Source organism: Coregonus lavaretus (genome assembly GCF_964263955.1).
Source record: "Coregonus lavaretus genome assembly, chromosome: 4".
NCBI lineage: Eukaryota > Metazoa > Chordata > Actinopteri > Salmoniformes > Salmonidae > Coregonus > Coregonus lavaretus.
The window spans coordinates 9210266-9234222 of NC_139991.1; the positions used below are offsets into that span (position 1 = coordinate 9210266).

Here is a 23957-nt window from a genome sequence, read left to right on the forward strand (position 1 = left end):
ACAGCCTTCAGAATATGTTCCACCATGGATGCTTATATAGAGCAGACACACATACACAAAAGAGACCTATACCTTATATCTGTGTGTTTGTGTGTTCCCCAGTGTTGATGCCTCTGTTGGACCTGTGCACAGTGCAGCCTGACGCTGCTGTATCGTCTCATGCCTTCTTTGGACCCAGAAGCCAGTTGGGGTAAAACATCTGCTTCAACCGAGGCATCATGTCTCCCTGTCTGTCATGTCATTCCTAAATGCACCTCTTCTGTGTCAGTCAGCCTAATGGAATTGAATCATCATTTATTAGCATGAAATTGTAATCTATTGTCGGAGAGCTTAAATTGAATTAGAGTTACATAAATTGAATTGTTCCTTCCTCCCATCTCTTTCCCTCTCTCTAGGCAGTCTCCTGCCCTGGCTGAGCTGGTGTCTCTGTACGTGGGGCGGACTCACACCCTGTGGAGGGAGGGAGGTGTCCTACTGTGGCTGGAGGAGTGTGTGAGGGAAGTGTTACGACGAGTCGACACTAAGGACCCTCTGGTGGAGGACTGCCAAAACAAGTAAAAGCCCCTTGGACCACTGGCATTATTGGCATTATTACCTTTCCAACCCCCCAAACTGTAACTCTTACCCCATTCACCTCTAGCCTGGAATTCACACTGAGTATTTCTGTTCAATAAGTAATATTCATTGATTCAGGGGAGCAATGTTCAGTGTGGATTCCAGGCTAGTTCACCTCCAACATGCAGTGCCTATTTATTTTGTATTTATTTTATTTAACCTTTATTTAACCAGGTAAGCCAGTTGAGAACAAGTTCTCATTTACAACTGCGACCTGGCCAAGATAAAGCAAAGCAGTGCGGTAAAAACAACAACAACAACACAGTGTTACATATGGAATAAACAAAAACGTACAGTCAATAACACAATAGAAAATAGAAAATCTATATACAGTGTGTGCAAATGTAGTAAGTTATGGAGGTAAGGCAATAAATAGGCCATAGTGCAAAATAATTACAATTTAGTATTAACACTGGAATGATAGATGTGCAGAAGATTATGTGCAAATAGAGATACTGGGGTGCAAATGAGCAAAATAAATAACAATGTAAATAACAATATGGGGATGAGGTAGTTGGTTGGGCTAATTACAGATAGATGGGCTGTGTACAGGTACAGTGATCGGTAAGCTGCTCTGACAACTGATGCTTAAAGTTAATGAGGGAGATAAGTGTCTCCAGCTTCAGAGATTTTTGTAGTTCGTTCCAGTCATTTGCAGCAGAGAACTGGAAGGAATGGCGGCCAAGGAGGTGTTGGCTTTGGGGATGACCAGTGAGATATACCTGCTGGAGCGCATACTACGGAAGGGTGTTGCTATGGTGACCGATGAGCTAAGATAAGGCGGGGATTTGCCTAGAAGTGATTTATAGATGACCTGGGGCCAGTGGGTTTGGCGACGAATATGTAGTGAGGGCCAGCCAACGAGAGCGTACAGGTCACAATGGTGGGTAGTATATGGGGCTTTGGTGACAAAACAGATGGCACTGTGATAGACTACATCCAATTTGCTGAGTTGAGTGTTGGAGCTATTTTGTAAATGACATCGCCGAAGTCAAGGATCGGTAGGATAGTCAGTTTTATGAGGGCATGTTTAGCAGCATGAGTGAAGGAGGCTTTGTTGCGAAACAGGAAGCCGATTCTAGATTTAACTTTGGATTGGAGATGCCTAGTAACAGTCTACCTACCCCTTGCACAGTTTACACATTTTGCTGCCTTAAAATTAAATAAAACAATTGATTACATTAGATGTTTTTTCTACCATTGTACACAACCTACTCCACATTTCCAATGTGAAAGAAAAATTATAGAACATTGGATTGCGTATGTCTTTACACCCCAGAGTTAATACTTGGTGGAAGCACATTTGGCAGCCATTACAGCTGTAAAACTCTTGGAATAAGAATCTACCAACTTTGCACAAATCTTAGGGCAACATATTGTTTTTGTCAAATTTGCTCTAGCTCAGTACATTTGGTTGGAAGGCATTGATGGACAGGAATATTCAAACCTTGTCTCTGATTTTCAAGCAGATTAAAATTAAGACTGAGACTGGACCATTTAAGGAACACGCAACACCTCTTGGAAAGCCATTCTGGTGTGTCTTTGGCATTACAATTTGTGTGATTGTCCTGCTGAAATATAAAACTCTATCCCAGGGTAGGGCTGTGGCGCTCACAAAATGTAATCAGCCGGTGATTGTCAAGCAAATAACAGTCGGTCTCACGGTAATTGACCGTTAATAAAACACATTTAGCATCTCCTGGCTTCCACACATAGCCTACAAGCCACTTTGGAACATCTACATTTAAAAAAGTCTATTAGACTGGACCATTCAGGAACACTCAACACCTCTTGGAAAGCCATTCTGGTGTGTCTTTGGCATTACGATTTGTGTGATTGTCCTGCTGAAATACAAAATAAATCCATGTAATATAGGCTATACCTTCACAATAAATCCAGTATTTATTTTAGACGGGTCTAAAGAAACATTATATGAAGAAAATGTAGTCTATTTCAGAAGAACAGAATAGCATACTCTGAGTTGTCCTTATGTTAGGTCCTGATCTGGCTATGCCATATGGTTGTGGGCTACACTAGTTCATTTAGCAGACAATATTTGCTTAGACTTCTGTGGCATTATTTAATATTATTTAATAGTATGAAGAATACAATTGAACAAAGCTGAATAAAATAGAAAGGATATTTTCTCCAAACGATTTGAGGGAGTGCGCACATGCGGCTATTCTGTGTTGAGCGTTTAACAAAGAAACATGTCTCAAATTTCTCGGCGGCATCCCCTTTGTGTGGCCATAATACACCCTAAAGAAATCCATGCCTTTTACAGCCCTTCTCCCTAAATGCTGCCCGCTCCGAAGCAGCTCTCATCTCACTCACACAGCTCTCCATCACGTGATCCACGTGATCGGGTCTTTCTCACAGGCTACAAGTGAAGACAGACATATCGGGGCAACTGTGCGCGTCCTTATCCAATTCCAAGGTGCATATTGAAGATATTGGAACAACTGTCCACATGTACTTTTCGTCAGCCAACAAGATGAGTAGGCCTAACGAACAGCAAAACCACTAGCCTATGTCAATCTACTATCCCCATAGTACAAAAGTTGACCTATTCTGTGCGAGAAATACATATTCCAAACATAGTCTTGGACAGTTGTGTGATGCGATAGATCTCAAATTAGCACAACCACTAGCATAAAAAAAAATATGTTTTTACGCAATGAGGCTGACGCAACAGATCAGAACGTTTAGCTTAAAATGTTGATAAACTATTAGGCTATTTCTTCACATAATATGCGCAGCCTGCTTAACCCTCTCCCACGTCGTCTCTCCTTTCCCCTCTCTCATCCCTGCTTAACCCTCTCCCACGTCGTCTCTCCTTTCCCCTCTCTCATCCCTGCTTAACCCTCTCCCACGTCGTCTCTCCTTTCCCCTCTCTCATCCCTGCTTAACCCTCTCCCACGTCGTCTCTCCTTTCCCCTCTCTCATCCCTGCTTAACCCTCTCCCACGTCGTCTCTCCTTTCCCCTCTCTCATCCCTGCTTAACCCTCTCCCACGTCGTCTCTCCTTTCCCCTCTCTCATCCCTGCTTAACCCTCTCCCACGTCGTCTCTCCTTTCCCCTCTCTCATCCCTGCTTAACCCTCTCCCACGTCGTCTCTCCTTTCCCCTCTCTCATCCCTGCTTAACCCTCTCCCACGTCGTCTCTCCTTTCCCCTCTCTCATCCCTGCTTAACCCTCTCCCACGTCGTCTCTCCTTTCCCCTCTCTCATCCCTGCTTACCCCTCTCCCACGTCGTCTCTCCTTTTCCTTCTCTCACCCCTCATATCCCTTTATTTTCCCCCCTCTCTCTTTCATTCTGCTTAACGTGTCTCTCAATCGATTTCTCCCTTTCTCACTCTCACCTCAGGCTGCCGAAGTTAGGGTCAGTGTTTGTACTGTGTCTGTTAACCCCATGTTAATCATTTACATTTGTACATTTTAGTCATTTAGCAGACGCTCTTATCCAGAGCGACTTACAGCTAGTGAGTGCATACATTTTCATACTGGCCCCCCGTGGGAATCGAACCCACAACCCTGGCGTTGCAAACGCCATGCTCTACCAACTGAGCTACACGGGACCATCTGACTGCTCTACCAACTGAGCTACAGAGTCATCTGACTGACCCCTCACAAGTGGAGCAGAGAGAGGGGACATAGAGAGGGCACATAGAGAGGGGACATAGAGTGCTCTCTGTGCTCCAGGGGGCCTAATGTTCATGGCTTGTTGTTTCCTCACTGTCAGAAGTCCTGAGCCGTATACTACGAATGTGGTTTGAGGAGTTGGCGAGGTAACTTTGGTCTGAGTTGAACTCGGTATAACCAGTACCACAAATGTGGCTCACCTTTTAGCCAGGTACATTTCTATGGCAATGAATCCTTCAGATCTAACCTGCTCTGAGGCAGGCTAACTCAGGGCTAACTACATTGATCCTGAATGAAGTGTCTGAGCTGCGAGTTGAGGACCAATTAAATCAGATTCCCTCCCTCTCGCAAAGATTGTGTCATCATCCACTTCATTTGAGGAAGACAACTAATTAAATATTTTATTAATCAAATGTGTTTTTGTGTGTAAAAGAAATTGTAATGTTTAAAATACCTATCACATTACACATAGTAATGACAGATGCATTTGAAACTTCACACACAGTAAATATTTTGTAACAGTTATTTTATCATAGGAGGGAAAAGGTCCTCGTGAACCACACCAAAGTAATAATATAAAGACTGCACTTATACGTCTATTTCACACCATAGCCGGCTGAAGATAACTTTTCTTTCATTTTGATTTCTGCGCAAATGAAAATGTGTCACTGACTTGCCCATGGATTGATGTTTCAGCATTGTCTCAATGAAGAGTTTGGTGTTCGACTAGCAGATTACCCCTATTCCTTAGATGAAATAGCATGCTTTAATGGAGAATCTCCTTCGAACATGCTTTTTAGTCTAGGAAAAGGCTTAATCTAGGTCTGAGAAACCAACCATACGTCTACGACAAATCTACAAAAGTTATTGTTTCATAAGTGTTGAGGCAACACTTTTAGATGAAATAAAGCAATGTTACATTTTGACGTCAGGAAGAAATCAAAGGAGCCTCATGAAATGTGGCATATTGGCATATGTGTCTCTGACTTTGGTTTCCCCTCCTGTCACCTCCACCCCCCTAGGAGGAAGCAGAGGTACCAGAGTGCCCCCCTGAACATCCATCGCCACGTCATCCTGTCTGAGATCAAAGAGGCCACCTCCACTCTACCGCTGGTGAGAGACTCCGGCAACAGCCACACTACTATACCCTGGTCACCAGTTCTGTTTCTGATTTAGCCCACTCTTTCATTTTACATTTTTTTACATTTTAGTCATTTAGCAGACGCTCTTATCCAGAGCGACTTACAGTTAGTGAATACATATATATATATTTTTATACTGGCCCCCCGTGGGAATCGAACCCACAACCCTGGCGGTGCAAACGCCATGCTCTATCAACTGAGCTACATCCCTGCCGGCCATTCCCTCCCCTACCCTGGACGACGCTGGGCCAATTGTGCGCCGCCCATGAGTCTCCCGGTCGCGGCCGGCTGCGACAGAGCCTGGATTCGAACCAGGATCTAGTGGCACAGTTAGCACTGCGATGCAGTGCCTTAGACCACTGCGCCACTCAGGAGTCATTGTCATGCTGTTTGTCGTTTGTTAAATGAGAAATGGATTTGACAACCAGGCTTACTCTATGATTATGTCTGTGCCTCATGTAGCCCTATCCCCTTTACATTGCATTACTTCTGACCAGCCATTACCCTGGTCAATAGTAGCACACAGTATATAGGGGAATAGAGTGACTTACCTAATCATAGTATAATTTCCTTAGTGCTTTATCACATGATCATGAATGGTTGTATTCATTCATTCTGTACACTTTACATCATGTATGTGTATAACATGAAACAGGAGAGTAGCATACACGTAAACAACCGCTACAGTACAGAGCATGCCAAATTATGCTGAGAATAGAGTCCTCTAGTTAAGAGGGAATTAACCACTGGCATACGGCTGACTTATTGGTTCCATGAAGAACCCAATCAGGTATAATGATTGGAACTCCTCATCGAGAGGTCCTCATAACACAAACAAGATCAACGTTGATGTTTTGGATGCATGACAATGACATCTGTGACAGAGTGTTAGTGAGGATAGGCCTTCAAAATATGTTTACTGTAATGGTGAATTGTGGGTGTTCTCTCCCAGGAGGTGACCACTCAGCCGGTGATGGGGTTCGATCCTCTCCCCCCGCTGGACTCAGTGACCTCATACACCCGGCCTGAGAGGTAAGGGATACACATGTCCTAACTTGTGTCATTATACATATCTTGTACAAGGTAAGGTAATATGTACCAGTGCAGGTTTTCACATAGTACACAAAATATAAACATACAGTATATCACATATAGCTAGTTATAGAGTGTGGCTCCTTCAGATCGCTAAGTTCTTCTCTATAGGTCTACTTGGATCAGCAATCTTGTTTGTGCCTCTGGACAGAAAACCAAGAGTCAGAAGGACAGTGTCTGCTTGTGTTTTCCTAATCAGCACCAATAAAGCTGGGTTTGTTTCAGTCCACATAAGACTGATTGGCCCACTGTCCACTGACTCCATTGAGGATCTCTAAGGAAGGTATATTAGATTAGAGTACGGTATAAGGGAATGGTGGTGATCCATTTGTAATATTCAGGAGTGTGGACACTCTTTGTCTTTGCCAATGGTGGTACCTACGGCGGCAGGTAGCTTAGTGGTTAAGAGCGTTGTGCCAGTAACCAAAAGGTCGCTGGTTCTAATCCCCGAGCTGACTAGGTGAAAAAAAAATCTGTCGATGTGCACTTGAGCAAGGCACTTAACCCTAATTGCTAATGTAAGTCGCTCTGGATAAGAGTGTCTGCTAAATGACTAAAAATGTAAATGTAAAAAAAAAGCCATTGCTATAAGTTTGGCACAAAGAATAGCCTTGATTTCACCAGTTTCCATCTCTCCTCTCGGTGGTCTATCCCTGACACGCCCTTCTGTCTCTGCCTCCCTTCTTTCTCTCTCTCCCTCCCACCTATCCCTCTCTTCGATATCTCTTCTCCCCTCTCGCTGTCATCAGTTTCTCTGAAATAGCATGTGGTTACAGGAGTGTTGTTGGCTCCTGAGTGAGGCCTCTTTCCTCCCGTCTTGTGATAGCTGTTAAACAGCAGAGTCAGTGGTGGATGGTAGGGAGGCATCAAACCATCAGAGAGGCAAATACGGTGACAACGAAAAACATGACAAATTGACCCCTAGTCAAGATACTGTACCCTGCTCTGGTGATCTCTGGTGAGAACTACGTAGAATGACAGCACACCCATGTCTGAGAACAGACCTACTATTTCTGCCTGATGGTTGCTTGTTCCTCACATGCTTTACAAACATGGCCACGGATAAGTGTTTTGATTGATAAAGATAAAGAACTGGGGGTGTATAAGTGGTTGAAGTAATGATTTTTATTAATGGGTGGGGGGTTACTGGTTACAATATGGATCTATAACCACAACATAAAAGCAGAGCATTCTTAGGGTTTAGAAAAACTATTGGACCTACTTATCATGATATACAGTGAGGTCCAAAAGTACATGGACAGTGACACATTTTTGGAATGGTTAATAATACATTATTTACCATTCATTTCTATTGGGCACACATAATCTGAAACACAACCAAAACTAACTCCAATATGCCACAAGCTTGATGTAGTTGTTGCATGCTCTGAATATGGGACCAAATATTAAACGTTTACAGAGCAAAACATGGACCTCACTGTATATGATGGTTAATATAATTTATGGTCATGGGAGAATCCTTATCAGCAGAAGAGTGTGAGAATCGTATTGCATGCTTGTGTTATCTTGTTAGCTTTCTCCCTTGTCTCTGTGTTTGCAGGCAGAGTGTGGGAGCCTCCAATGAGAGCACCCTGTCGCTGTTCTTCCGCTCTCTGTTGCCGAACTTCAACCTGCAGGTAAGTGAGTGAGCTAGACCAAGGGTGAGCTACAGTAGACTAGGGATATGCAACCATGGTCCTCAGGAGCTGCAGTGTCAGGCAGATGGCTTGTGTTCTTTCCTTCAAGTCTGGAAAACTCTGATTACAATCAGTGACATTAATGGATGTGGATTTGACAAAGAAGTACCAGAGGAAGAAGAGGACATCAGCAGACACTGTGGTCCCTGAGGACAAAGCTGCATACCCCAAGTGTGGCAAATCTAAGAAAAAGTCCTCTGGTTCATAGAACAACATGACTGATTGTCCTCTGACCCCAATGGCCCAGCTCCTGTTAATGTCCTCATAAACCCACTAATGTGTGTTATTGTGTGTGTGTGTGTGTTTTAATATAGAGCAGGGACCTTGAATAAGATGACATGTGAAACACAACCTCATAATGATAATATAGCTAGCATCTCCACCGTGCCTTTCCAAATGGGTGACCAATGGGGAACATCAGCTGTTGAGGCATATGACCTCCCCACACACGGAAGATTATAAGGATCACAGGCTGCTTCAATTGGCACGTTGCTGCAGCAGACAATGAAAACATTCATAAAGTGTACCGAGAGTCAGAGAACCTGGTCTGTCTCCTCCTCAAAGCTCCCAGATTCCTGACATACACTAGCCCACTTTGTTGCAAGGCAGCGGTCAGCGGGATGAGACATCATAGTAATAATCTTAAAACATTTCTGTTTACATTTCTGGGAGTGCTGAGCTAATGGAGAGATCCTGGGCTACTGTTGGCTCGAAGGGTTCTGACAGGATGGAAGGGAACATAGATTAGCTGGAGTTTGGATAGATATTCCCTAACCCTCTCGAGGTTCTGAATGGATTAACCATACGACTCATTTCATGCCTATTAGCTCCGTGGCCAAGCCTGAGAAAGTGCTTCGGAGTGGCTTCCTACTCCACTAGATCTACAGCAGCTTAACAACATTAAGTCTACAGTAGCGTAACTTTGCCACAGAAAAACTTGGTCCTTTGTTGGAACTAAAAAATATGGCCCATGAAGAACATGCTCTTGAAATAGTGTTTGCTAGCGCGTTTTGGAGACATCCGAGCAATGTTGACCCATTGACGATGTTATGTAGTGTCTGACTGACCTCTATCTGATGTCAGATAACACAATCTGATCACTATCTACAACCAACACTTTGTGACGAGGCATCAGAGGCCTAACAAAGTTTGGCTTTATCATTTGATACAGCACAGGTCGTGGAAACAGGATGATGAGGCAAACTTGGCTTTTGGTACAAGAACTCTTGATTGACTCCGTGTTTTGTTTGGTCTAGCTTGATTTGAAACAACAGTTTACTGCTATGGATTGGCTAACATAACCTCTTTGATGCACTGTTTTTAATGGTGTGTTACTTGAGTCCTGTTGAAACAGAACAGAAAACTGTTGCATTTCAAGAGAGAGTCTTGATTCCTCTCTGACTCAGTGTTGTCCATAGCAAACAACGAGGAGTGCATGTACTGTCCGCCCCATTACCGCCTGCTCCTCAGGCAGAGTGGAGAGGAGGTAAAGAGTGGGCAGTGTCACACAGGGTGAAATACACCTGAAGAGGATAAGCACTCAGCAGCCTGGCACCAGCAACCAGAGGATAGCCTATATCTACCCACACACACACCACATTGTCTCTCGTCATGTTGACCTACTTCAGAGCATTCATTTGCATTCATTTGTCATTCATTTATGTTTTGATCCACTTGATCAAAACATAAATGTACAGCATACATGTGCGGGAGTGATTTTTATATTTGATCAAGTGTCCTAGACTGACTGGCACTGGGTTGCCATTTAACCTTGTGCAGTGGGATGCAACGTGATGTGGAGGAAGCAAAGCATGGCACATTATACTCACTCTCCAATGCCCATGCTAGTTCGGAGTGTAGCTATCCATGCTAGTGATTAGAGGACATGTGGCTAAGTGTAAAGATAATCACTAATGTGGACCACCGACCTGGGTGCTCCAGTGTCCAAAGGTCCTCCGGTGCCACAACTGACCATGCAAGTTCCAGAAACACCCACTGACAAACAGAAACACATATACCCAATGTTTTAACCAAGAGGGACCACCCTTTCTTTATGCAGCTAGTTTTAAACCATCTTGAGACTGATCTGATTAGGAAGAGGAAGAGATGCAATTAGGATAAGAAAGAGACAGTTTAGGAGGAGGAGGAAGAGACGCCGTCTGCTTGCAGTTGTTTTATTGCACTGTTAGAATAGCTACAGTGTTATCCAAGAGGTCTGAAATTACAATTTAGGTGCGGAAAATGAAGTCAGCCCTTGATCACAGAGGACCTGCGTGTTGGAAATTAAATCAATCAACTAAATGGATTTTCTGCGTGATAATCCCAAAACACCTAGACTCAAAACACTGACATACTGTATGTCACCTAGGTTCGTACAAAGCTCCTGTTTGTCTCTTTAAATGAATTTGTTTATGCGTGATACCTTAGTGCAACGTTTGAAACATTTTGAACCTGAGAGAGACAGGAGAGAATAATATTGTGTTCTTAAGAGATGCCATTGTGCTTTTCCTGGTGAATTTAAGCAACACACCCTATTCAGACTCCTTGACTTTTTCCACATTTTGTTACGTTACAGCCTTATTCTAAAATGGATTAAATACATGTTTTTCCTCATCAATCTACACACAATACCCCATAATGACAAAGCGAAAAAAGGTTTTTAGAGATAAAAAACAGAAAATACCTTATTTACATAAGTATTCAGACCCCAGAATCGAAATGGGCTCAGGCGCATCCTGTTTCCATTGATTATGGGGCGGCGCACAATTGGCCCAGCGTCGTCCAGGGTAGGGGAGGGAATGGCCGGCAGGGAGGTCGCTCAGTTGGTAGTGCATGGTGTTTGCAACGCCAGGGTTGTGGGTTCGATTCCCACGGGGGGCCAGTATGAAAAAATAAAATAACGTATGCACTAACTGTAAGTCACTCTGGATAAGAGCGTCTGCTAAATGATGTAAATGTAAAAATTATCCTTGAGATGTTTCTACAACTTCATTGGAGTCCACCTGTGGTAAATTCAATTGATTGGACATGATTAGGAAAGGCACACACCTGTCTATATAACATCCCACAGTTGTCAGAGCAAAAACCAAGCCATGAGGTCAAAGGAATTGTCCGTAGAGCTCCGAGACAGGATTGTGTCAAGATCTGGGGAAGGGTACCGAATAATGTCTGCAGCATTGAAGGTCCCCAAGAACACAGTGGCCTCCATCATTCTTAAATGGAAGAAGTTTAGAACCACCAAGACTCTTCCTAGAGCTGGCCACCCGGCCAAACCGAGCAATCGGGGGAGAAGGGCCTTGGTCAGGGAGGTAACCAAGAACCCGATGTCATCCAGAGTTCCTCTGTGGAGATGGGAGAACCTTCCAGAAGGACAACAATCTCTGCAGCACTCCACCAATCAGGCCAGACGGAAGCCATTCCTCAGTAAAAGGCACATGACAGCCCGCTTGGAGCTGGCCAAAAGGCACCTAAAGACTCTCAGATCATGAGAAACAAGATTCTCTGGTCTGATGAAACCAAGATTGAACTCTTTGGCCTGAATGCCAAGTGTCACGTCTGGAGGAAACCTAGCACCATCCCTACGGTGAAGCATGGTGGTAGCAGCATCATGCTGTGGGGATATTTTTCAGTGGCAGGGACTGGGAGACTAGTCAGGATCGAGGGACAGATGAACGGAGCAAAGTACAGAGAGATCCTTGATGAAAATCTGCTCCAGACCGCTCAGACTGGGGCGAAGGTTCACCTTCCATCAGGACAATGACCCTGAGCACACAGCCAAGACAACGCAGGAGTTGCTTCGGGACAAGTCTCTGAATGTCCTTGAGTGGCCCAGCCAGTACCAGACTTCAACCTGATCGAACATCTCTGGAGAGACCTGAAAAAAGCTGTGCAGCAAAACTCCCCATCCAACCTGACAGAGCTTGAGAGGATCTGCAGAGAAGAATGGGAGAAACTCCCCTAATACAGGTGTGCGAAGCTTGTAGCGTCATACCCAAGAAGACTCGAGGCTGTAATCACTGCCAAAGGTGCTCCAATAATGTACTGAGTAAAGGGTCTGAATACTTATGTAAATGTGATATTTCCGGGTTTTAAAAAATATATATTTGCAACAAAAAAAAATACAACTGTTTTTGCTTTGTCATTATGGGGTATTGTGTGTAGATTGATGAGGGGGAAAAAACGATTTAATCCATTTTAGAATAAGGATGTAACGTCACAAAATGTGGAAAAAGTCTAGGGGTCTGAATACTTTATGAATGCACACACACACTTCCGTATTGTCATGTTCAGTGATGATTAGAATTACTGCTCACTCTCTAGTCACTGTCTCTGCAGGGTGAGCCGATGCCGCAGGATGACCTGGAAGTAGCTCAAGCGGGTCGGGAGCTGAACCAGGAAGTAAATCGTCTGATGGTGGCCATGAGGGACATGCTGGCCAACATCCAGTTTCAGGAGCCACCTAGAGATGACAACCCTGACAGAGACGAGGGGGAGTGGGACTGAGAAATGAGGAGGAGGACAGAGAGAGAGGTGGAGTGAGACTTGAGGGAGGGGTACCTAGAGATGGGAATGGATAGAAGAAAATAAAAGGTTGATTTAAGATGAATGGAGATGGAATACAGCAGAGAGGTAGGAGGATGGAGAGTGAATGAGTGAGGGAATAGATACAGTGAGGGTAGCAATAACAGATGAGAAGGATATACTGTAACCTTAAAGAAAGAAATGGCAGGTCATCTATATGACCCAAACATAAAACAAACTCCCCCTTTCTGATATAGGCACAGTAGTATCACCTCTTCCTCCTGTCATAGTCAGTCAGTCCATCAGCCCTCTGTCCTTCCTCCTTTTGTCCCATTCTCTTTCCTCAGGACAGTTGTTCTTACTGATCTAGAAGATCAGGAGGCTGCGTTCATCAGTTGTTCATCCTTTTTTTAAAGGAACATTGCTTATCAAAAAAATGAATATTGTGTTTCATCAGAAGGATAATGATGCCCTACTGCTACAGTATATCTGAAGTGGAATCATTTATGATTGAATAAATCCCTATGGTGTTGTTTTAGCAACCGAACGTCTACTGCCATATGGGTTGATGAGAGTCAGGTTAAAGGTTAATAAATGTCTGATAAAAGTCAGAATTATACAGTAATTCATCTTATGAGTGGAACAAATTGACTTTCTTAACGTCTTGTTCCATTTTTAATATTGGTCATAACTTTAATTTTTTCTTCGACTCCAAATTAACCCTGTTCATCATTTTAAATTCAATTTGATTTTGAGGATAACATTTAAACTGATCAGGATATTTTTCTGTTGTGATTCTCTATAAAGAGGTCATTTGACCTGACCGGAAATCAATTATGGGCTATTTATTGACTAGGGCCCAAAGTTGTTCCCAATGAGGTCACGTTGGCAGGAAAAACTCCTGGCCCTAGTCATCTGTTAATATCAGGAAGTGATTGCATGATATCCAACCCACTACTGTAAATACTCTGCTTAGAAATCATTTATTACACAAGCTAATGTAAAGACAATAAACCTGCTGTGCATATGGTTCAATATTGACTTAAGTAAAAACATATTAAATAAATTCAATTTCATAATTCATCTCGCTCTTTCCAGGGGAATATGGGTGTAAAAGTATGTTTTTTTGCAGTTCATTCTGTGTCTTAGCCTCGCAAGCCGCCTGATCATAAATGTTCGCTGCACAGATAGTGGTAATCAGTCTGGAAATTACAAGGCTATCTGTGTTGAAATGGGGTGTGTTGTATTCAGTAATGTCTCATGAATTCAATATGCCACGTATCCTCTTTAGCTGGCTACGCACCCCATTTGCGGGGAATATTCTCTATTATTTTCTACCAAACGTTCTGTCTCCATAGTACTTTTGATGTTTTATTTACTCCAACCCTAATCTTTTGATTGTATGTCGCTGATTCTTCCAAGTAATTTGATAAGTGAGATGTTGCCCGGGAGTTTAAAGAGTCCAAGTTATTGTCCTTGAAAGACCATCTGGCAAAAAGGAAGAGACCATCCCATGATACTCATTTGCATAATTGTCTAGTTTTCATTCCCTTGAAATAGTCCAGAAATGCCGTTTCCTATCAGAGGATGTATAAAGGAGAGCAGAGTCAAAGGATACACTGCAGCTCACACACACACACACACACTCAAAAACCATACTTGCTTGAAAGACACCCACATCAACAACACACATGCATCCACTCTGTACTGTTTTTGAATAGAACCACATGGTGTAATGCTGTGGGTGGAGTTGGTAGACTGCTGTTCAAACGAGGGCCTTGTTCCAGAGTTTACCTGGAGCTACTCCAGTGCCTGGGTCACGAGGGGTGTTCATGTGAAGTCTACCCCCTTCCCTGCTAAGACATGTCCCCACGAGCAACGTTGTCCATAATGTTCACTGTGATATGAAGTATATTCCCAGCTCTGTGTGAGCCTCGGGCTCAGAGGAGGATGGGACTACTAGAGACATATATCTATAACTTGTAAGATACAGTTGAAGTTGGAAGTTTACATACACCTTAGCCAAATACATTTAAACTCAGTTTTTCACAATTCCTGACATTTAATCCTAGTAAGAATTCCCTGTTTTAGGTCAGTTAGGATCACCACTTTATTTTAAGAATGTGAAATGTCAGAATAATAGTAGAGAGAATGATTTATTTCAGCTTTTATTTATTTCATCACTTTCCCAGTGGGTCAGAAGTTTACATACACTAAATTAGTAATTGGTAGCATTGCCTTTAAATTGTTTAACTTGGGTCAAACGTTTAGGGTAGCCTTCCACAAGCTTCCCACAATAAGTTGGATGAATTTTGGCCCATTCCTCCTGACAGAGCTGGTGTAACTGAGTCAGGTTTGTAGGCCTCCTTGCTCGCACACACTTTTTCAGTTCTGCCCACAAATGTTCTATAGGATGAGGTCAGGGCTTTGTGATGGCCACTCCAATACCAATACCTACCAAGGTAGGCCTTGAAATACATCCACAGGTACACCTCCAATTGACTCAAATTATGTCAATTAGCCTATCAGAAGCTTCTAAAGCCATGACATCATTTTCTGGAATTTTCCAAGCTGTTTAAAGGCACAGTCAATTTAGTGTATGTAAACTTCTGACCCACTGGAATTGTTGGAAAAATTACTTGTGTCATGCACAAAGTAGATGTCCTAAACGACTTGCCAAAACTATAGTTTGTTAACAAGAAATTTGTTGAGTGGTTGAAAAACCAGTTTTAATGACTCCAACCTAAGTGTATGTAAACTTCCGACTTCAACTGTAAATCTCCCTTTGGGGCAAGACAAAGGTTCTTCAGAAGATTTTACAGTGGTGAGTTCCCAGACTTCTTCCAACTCCACCCCTGATTGTAAGTGTTTATAATTATAAAATTAAAGCTGGTACAGTTTTGCCTGCTGGGATGTACTATTACAAGGTTACTTCAAGGCCACTGTAAAATAACTATATTGGGTTCGGAGACATTGTTCTAAGAAACACCCTATGAAACAGCAGGAGCATTGATCAGAACTTGTAATAGACCTTTAACAGTGTACTGAGGTTGAACTGGGGTTAACATGCATACTGTACAGTATAGCCAAGCCAAGGGTCAACTAAGGATTCTTAACCTTTATGTTCCGTAGGGCCCCAAGAAAACAACTAATTGGTTTTACTGCATCTTGTGATGGTGGAGGGAAAGCAGCATGACTAATTATATATTGCATCAGCTTCAACATGACACCAGGCAGAAATGTGTTTGTGCCTTCTCATGACAGTCTTGTACTGTGTTTGATGTGTTTGATGAGTCTCTGGTCACTGTATAAATGCTTTGTTGCTGTAATGTTACTTACAGGGACAGTGTGTACTGGCCCTGACCTTAGTGATGTCTAAAGTGGTAGTGTAATGTGCTGTGTGCTGCCTACAGAGGCATTTGCACTGTGTGGACTTTGTGACATAAGATGGTCATAATTGCAGTGTCACTTATCTTCATTATAAACACAAGATATTTAAACGTTTTCACAGCAGTCAATTTAGACCAAATGGATGTATCCTCTTACCCAACCACTCATATACATGTGCATTTGTGTGTACATGCATGTGGGCATGCATGTGTGTTTGTGTACATGCATGTGTGTTCCGCTTAGCACACAAGAACACACCTATCAGCAGCCCATTTCCTCCATATTATTCCCTCTCCTGTTTCCTGAGCCTGGCTGTATGGTGGAGGTAACGCAGCAGTAACAGACGCTGAGCCTGGCTGTATGGTGGAGGTAACGCAGCAGTAACAGACGCTGAGCCTGGCTGTATGGTGGAGGTAACGCAGCAGTAACAGACGCTGAGCCTGGCTGTATGGTGGAGGTAACGCAGCAGTAACAGACGCTGAGCCTGGCTGTATGGTGGAGGTAACGCAGCAGTAACAGACGCTGAGCCTGGCTGTATGGTGGAGGTAACGCAGCAGTAACAGACGCTGAGCCTGGCTGTATGGTGGAGGTAACGCAGCAGTAACAGACGCTGAGCCTGGCTGTATGGTGGAGGTAACGCAGCAGTAACAGACGCTGAGTGCACAAACCTCAATTGACTTCCTTACTCTGACCAACCAGGATGTCATAGACCTGCAGATACACATCTATAGTGTCTTTTCCATGTGTTATCTGCTTTATGTTGTTTGCTTGACAGGTTCTCCAGATGCTCCTCTCACAATGGAAGTGACAGTATAGTAGGTAACATAACACATGTATATATGTGTGTCTGTAGGAAATAGAAACTGACCTGGCAGGCTTTATGTAAAGTATTTATAGTTTAAGTCAAGGTCAAATACTCTATACATTGAAGTGTACTGTATATTGCTTGTGGAAAGAGCTGTACATTTTATTGACATTAAAGTATCAATCGTCAATCATTTATTTACAGAATATAGCCCTTTTTATGGCAACATTTGTCACAAGGTGCTTTACAGTAACCCTAGAACCCAAAGACATAGTGGCAAGGAAAAACTCCCTAGAAGGAAGGAACGTGAACTCCGAGTGTGGGCTCATCCTCTTACGTTGTACAGGGTAGGAAGAAGTTTAGAGTACTTATGACGATCTAGGCCAGGCAGTTGTTCATTCAGGCACTTTTGTACTTTTGAAGGACCCCTGTTCTCTTGTGGCATAGCCACCACATCACTTATCATCTGTCCTATTGGGTCTGTCCAGTTGTTATCACAAGCCCTCCCCACCCCTACCCCGTCCAACCCCTTTTGTCTCTCTTTGACAGACAGTGACAGTCCAGACACACATATGGCAGTTGGATGCCCCTTTTGCAGAGTGTGTTTGATAGGCCCAGATGTTGAGTCAGTGTGGTCAGGTCTGAAGGTGTAGTCCCAGATAGGAGTGGTGCTCCTCAGCTAGAGGCTGATACAGATCTGTGTCTGGCCCTGAGTGAATGGAGGATTCTCCTTATCTCCCACTATCACACTCTAACTATGGACAGTCTGGCTGCTTACAGTTGACACTGCTGCTCTCCACAGGGGAGAGAGTGCTGCCTTTTGCACAAACTGCAGTTTGTGTGTGTTATATCTCCCATGAAATCGCTAGAGGAAGAGGCTGGTTATGCAAGCACTGAGAAGGGTTGTTTCAAAGGCTGGAGCCATAACACTTGTCACTTTGTTCAGAACTCTTTATGTGGTTTCTTCCAGGGGGGAGTATTCACTTCTCAGCTGTCACAAGTTTTAACAAATATATCTTGTTTTGGACATATTTTGTGAACATTGTGAACTAAATTATATATTTCATTTTGTTATGGTTTAGGTTTGGTTTAAAGTGATGTTGCTTCATGAGTCCGAACTCCGTCCTGAATGGATCACTGTGTATTGTTATTGGGTGGCTGGGATTAGGTTCAACACGCGAACTCAATTTGTCCATGTGTAGGCAGGCTACTGTCATCTATGTGTACCCTGAAGGGCAGCTTCTTGCGTCGTCATTAAGCTGAGGCTCTGCTTGTAGTGTTGCGAAGGGGTTTCTGAAATTGGAAGACGCTTTCTTGCTTGCGCTACTACACGGTATAAAAACATTTAATCAAATAGATATTGTAATGAAAATAACTTCGATTCAATGCAGCGGAGAAAAGAGCCAGCCCTTCTGTCATAATCGGCTCGGTACGCAGGACAGGTAGTCCCCCACACACATTCACACACAAAACCTGTCAAAATGCCAAGTGGCTCTGCTGCAACTAGGTCACAACAAAACCCTCATGCATAATGGACCAACCCATTCAGTCGGGTTTAACTATCCAAATCCGCTCCCATTTGTTTTGGGTAATAGCGCGCGTTACCGCTGATCTGGCAGAGAACAAACATCTTGTTTGCGTGCCTTTACAACATGTATTCTTAAACCTTTATTGTAATTACAAATATATTTTGCAATTATATCAAAGAAGAAAAAGACTGCAACAGTTTGAGCCATAATCATGAATGCATTTACAATTGCGCACTGTGCGTAAAGTTCCCATCCAAATACAGATCAAGGCAAGGGGAATGAGCGCAGCGTGTCGTTTTTTTTAATTAACTCATAATTGTTGTCGGTTGCCATTAAGAACCCCTTTCCTAATATTGAGTTGCACCCCCTTTTGCCATCAGAACAGCCTCAATTCGTAGGGGCATGGACTCCACAAGGTGTCGAAAGCGTTCCACAGGGATACTGGCCCATGTTGACTCCAATGCTTATTCCCACAGTTGTGTCAAGTTGGCTGGATGTCCTTTGGGTGGTGGACGATTCTTGATACACACGGGAAACTGTTGAGCATGAAAAACCCAGCAGCGTTGCAGTTCTAGACACACTCAAATCGGTGCGCTTGGCACCTATACCACCATACGCGCTCAAAGGCAGTTAAATATTTTGTCTTGCCCATTCACTCTCTGAATGGCACACATACACAATCCATGTCTCAATTGTCTCAAGGCTTAAAAATCCTTCTTTAACCCGTCTTCTCCCCTTCATCTACACTGATTGAAGTGGATTTAACAGGTGACATCAATAAGGGGTCATAGCTTTCACCTGGATTCACCTGGTCAGTCTATGTCATGGAGAGAGCAGGTGTTCCTAATGTTTTGCACACTCAGTGTGTACCATGACCACCACATCCTAGAGAAGATAAAGGCTATAGGCCTAAGACACAGGGCCGAGGTAGATGCATGTGTAATAACAGCCCTTCCATAGTGTGTGGAGTGTCCCATGAGTGTTCCTAATGTTTTATACTCAGCGTATTTGAAACATGTGAAGTATGCTTTGTCTAAATCAATCGGCCACATCCATTGACCATTGGTCACATCAGCTGTGCACATTGCGCGGTAAATTATATTTTAGTGCTGGGGAACATGTTCTCAACTATGTCTTTGAATTACTTAATAAATTATGATTATGCTCTGCTCAGGAGATGAGTTAGTACATCCATACTACACTCTCTCCATCCATTTTACTCCCTAATCTTGTTAAATATTTCCATGCGGAATCACGCGTTCATTAGTTTGTGTCAGTCTGAGAATCATGCGGTTGGCTTTCGCAATGAGAAAGGAGGAGTTAGAGAGGCGGTGGACCCTTTTAAGAACACACTGTCAGTTTGTATGCCTGAGAGCTCAGCTGGATAGGCTTCAGTTCACACATTAGGATTGCCTGGAGCCTACTTGGACGTCCAAATGGTAGAGGATTTTCTCGCATGCGATCCAGCACCAAGGAGCTGTATTCGGACTCAGACTAGGATTCTCATCACCTGGATATACCATACATGGGCTATGTGCATCACCAAAAGAAAGTTGGATAAACCTGTGAAGCTAAACAGTTACTTGAGAAAGAGACGATTTCACATGGATGATTCTCCACTGTGAGCATCTGGGTTCTTCACTCTGTGTTTAAGTTCGTTCTGGAGACCTCCGTTTGTGGGAAAACTTCAGTCCAATTTCAGGGTTGCGACATAAACGTGAGCTAAACTACCTTCACCACACACATTCTGTGCTCTTTTTACCTGAGGTCACATCTCAATTGAATAGGATATGATGTATATAGAATAACTAGTTAATTCTGTTACACTACAGAGACCACAAAGAAAATATTTTAAGGCGTTTTCTTTCCCCCTCATTCAGCCAAACTTTGCGCTGCGGTGAAGGTCAAGTGTCCTTATTGTTCCCGGCGCCGACCCACTGTGTAGCAGTAGCCTACTACAGCAGAGAGCAGCAGACAACACGCGACAACATAACCTTCATCATGCACCACCACATGGAGCTGAGCACCCTCACCATGTACAGCCAGAACATCACCACCAACAACACCAGCACCAGGGAGCAGAACTCTACTAGCTGCTCGCTCCGCATCCCACAGGAGCTGTTCCTGACGCTGGGCCTCATCAGTCTGGTGGAGAACATCTTAGTGGTGCTGGCCATCATCAAGAACCGCAACCTGCACTCGCCCATGTACTACTTCATATGCTGCCTGGCCGTCTCCGACATGCTGGTCAGCGTCGCCAACGTGGTGGAGACCATAGTCATGTTGCTCACCGAACACGGGCTGCTAGTGGTCACACCGGAAATGCTGCGGCACCTGGACAACGTCATCGACATCATGAACTGCAGCTCCGTGGTGTCGTCTCTGTCCTTCCTGTGCACCATCGCCGCGGATCGATACATCACCATCTTTTACGCGCTGCGTTACCACAGCATCATGACCACGCAGCGCGCAGTGACCATCATCGCGATGGTGTGGCTGACCAGCATCACCGCCAGCATACTTTTCATCGTCTACCACTCGCACACCGCCGTCATTGTGTGCCTCGTCACCTTCTTCTGCATCACCCTTGTCTTCACGGCTGTGCTCTACATGCACATGTTCATCTTGGCGCACGTACACTCGCGGCGCATCATGGCCATCTACAAGTCTCGCCGCCAGGGCACGAGCATGAAGGGCGCCATCACGCTCACCATCCTGCTCGGGGTCTTCATCCTCTGCTGGGGACCCTTCTTCCTCCACCTCATTCTCATCCTAACCTGCCCCACTAGCCCCTTCTGCACCTGCTTCTTCAGCTACTTCAACCTCTACCTCATCCTCATCATCTGTAACTCACTCATCGACCCGCTCATCTACGCCTATAGGAGCCAGGAGCTGCGCAAGACACTCAAGGAGCTGCTCTTCTGCTCCTGCGTCACCTTTCGATGCGACGCCATACTTGAGTTTCTATTTCCATGGAAGTTCACGTGACTGCAGGATTTGTTCAGGAAGAACAGAATATATGATATTTGGGGCAGTGTGCCTGCCATTGCTGTTGAATTAACTGAAATACATAGGCCTAGTTAATCAACTATGAGACCTCAGGTTGGATTGCGCACAACGGCACAGTGCCACGTATGGGACCTTTTACCAACCCCTGGCCTCTCCCATGTTGCAGGCCAAGCCATGCATATATGCCATACTTGCGTGGGGAACAAAGACTTGAGCCATAATCTAAAGCATCTATATCTAATTATACACAGCAAATGTGTGATCTGAATTGTAACACCCACAGTGTTAAATGTATCACTTTCTTAGAAATCATATGTAACCATCTTAAATAGCCTAGTGTTAAACTTACACTTTTCAAAGTGTTGATAAACCAACACCCCAAAAGTGTTGGGTCCCTAGCACAATGAGTGTTGGAAATTCCGACTTAAATTAACACTTTATAAGAGCTAAGGCTGTTAAACTTTCTCAGTGTTAGCGAATTAACACCTGTGGTGTTACTGTAACTCGTTTTGGGGTGTTGTTTTAACACTTTAGGGTGTAAAGACATTTTTGCATATTTATTTCCCAGGGTGAATTTTTTGCTGTGTTTGTTAGTGACAGAGAAATGATTGTTGAATTCGATGGCTTTCAGTCTTGTAGCCTTCACCAAGTGAGTGACTAAGTGAATATTTTATCATAAAAATGTAATTATTTATGTCAATACATATAGATTACTTTTTTTGAAATTATATTGAACCAAAGTGGAATAGACATTGAATTGAAGTCTGTGCCCAGTACAGGCCACATTAGGAAGTCACATTATGCTGGCTTTCAAAGTGTTATTTCATTCCTATTGGAATCCAGCCAGAGTTAGGATATCCAACAATTTGAACAAACTATTCTAAAAAGCAACCTGCAACAAAGCATGCTGGGAAATATGATAATGAGGCCCCTCCCATGTCTTTATCACTCTGAAAGAGTTCACGGAAATTAACTCAACACAGCTGAGTAACAACACCACACTCTGTTGATTCCACTCTGATTCAAGTAACTTCATTTATTCACTGCAGGTGGTTTCAATTTCAATCCCACTGGTGTTAACCCCACTAGAATCAACACTCAGATATAACACTCACAACACTTTTTACCTCAACACTGAGATTTTAACACCCGCAAATTTGCTGTGTAGTTATCATCTCCATCCAACAGCAACTGACATAACTTTTTCAAGGATGCCAATATATGTAAAAGCTGCGGGTCCAGTTTTCTCAGGCACCAAGCAACTTTGGTTTAACAGTACATTACTGTAAACTTTACAATAATGTACTACAGGAATGTACTGTTAAACCAAAGTTGCTTTGGAATTTACGGTAACATACTGTACATTTTGTACAGTAATTTACAGGTAACTGGCTGCCAATAAGTTAGCATGAAAACAACATGATTATTTACAGTGTACTATGTGGGACAAATATTAATTTGTGCTTTAATCTTATAGCCGACACTGGAAATAGACTTTAAATTAGACATAGCAAGTGTTCTGTTTAAAATAGCAAAGAATTTCCCAGAATGTTGTTGGGAAGAGGATGTTGTTTGAAAGAGGCTATTGTTGAAGAAAAGGCTGCATGGGCCTACTGATATACACTAGCCCTGATGCTTTGAATGGAGTCAAAGAAAGATGCATAAAAATGAGAGCCGTGAAGTTGAGTTTTGTACAATAAAACAATTCTGTAATGTTTTAATTAAATAAAATGAGTGCATTGTGAAATCCAATAATAGCCTAATTGGTCCATATAGAGAGTTTCATTTTTATTTATTCACTCATTATTCATTTACATCCAACTTCCAAGTATGTGCAAAGAAGTTTCACAGTATGATTTAGCCTACTTAGGCCTCTGATGAAAATGGCCTATAAATTGAAATAATTATTTTGAAATAAAACTTTTTACATGAAATCCAATCTTAAAACAGATCAGACATTTTAAGATTATCCTCACCATTTTAATGCAAATAGTAATGTATGCATAGACGAAAACAAAATGTTTATTTCAATGTATATTTCACAAGTAGCCCATGTAATGTAGCCTAGCCATGTTTTTTTTATTGTGTTATGGATGTACTGAATACTTTGAATGTTTGACATATTTATAACATTTTCAAAAGCCTCAAGATTGTATCAATATTCATCCCTTTAAAAAATACATGCTATTTTATGGTTGTGTGACAGAACCAAGGCTCAAACTTATCTCATTGTAAATGTGTACATTTGATTACTTTTTACTGTATTTCAACATATGGTCTTGCTATGATCAAATTGTACTAATATATACTGAACAAAAATATAAACGCAACATGCAACAATTTCAAAGATTTTACTGAGTTACTGTTCATATAAGGATATCAGTCAGTTGAAATCAATTCATTAGGCCCTAATCTATGGATTTCACATGACTTGGCAGGGGTGCAGCCATAGGTGGGCCTTTGGTAGCATTGCCTTTAAATTGTTTAACTTGGGTCAAACGTTCCGGGTAGCCTTCC

General features: G+C 43.0%; 2 protein-coding genes across 2 annotated transcripts in view; both read left to right on the top strand.

Annotated features, from left to right (window-relative positions):
• Positions 1-13790, top strand: part of tcf25 (TCF25 ribosome quality control complex subunit) — a 29934-nt gene extending 16144 nt beyond the window's left edge. Inside the window, exons 13-18 of the mRNA XM_084160800.1 lie at positions 103-190; positions 396-554; positions 5278-5368; positions 6350-6429; positions 8051-8126; positions 12522-13790. Coding sequence (XP_084016926.1) covers positions 103-190; positions 396-554; positions 5278-5368; positions 6350-6429; positions 8051-8126; positions 12522-12689 — 662 coding nt within the window. The 3' untranslated portion in view covers positions 12690-13790. The remainder of the gene's footprint in view (positions 1-102; positions 191-395; positions 555-5277; positions 5369-6349; positions 6430-8050; positions 8127-12521) is intronic.
• A 6245-nt stretch (positions 13791-20035) lies between these two features.
• Positions 20036-21419, top strand: LOC311128568 (melanocyte-stimulating hormone receptor-like; the record flags this gene model as incomplete). The annotated part of the gene is given in 3 exon segments (XM_084160754.1): positions 20036-20052; positions 20377-20425; positions 20427-21419. Coding segments are annotated over 3 exon segments (1059 nt in total).
• Between the last annotated feature and the right edge of the window lie 2538 nt (positions 21420-23957).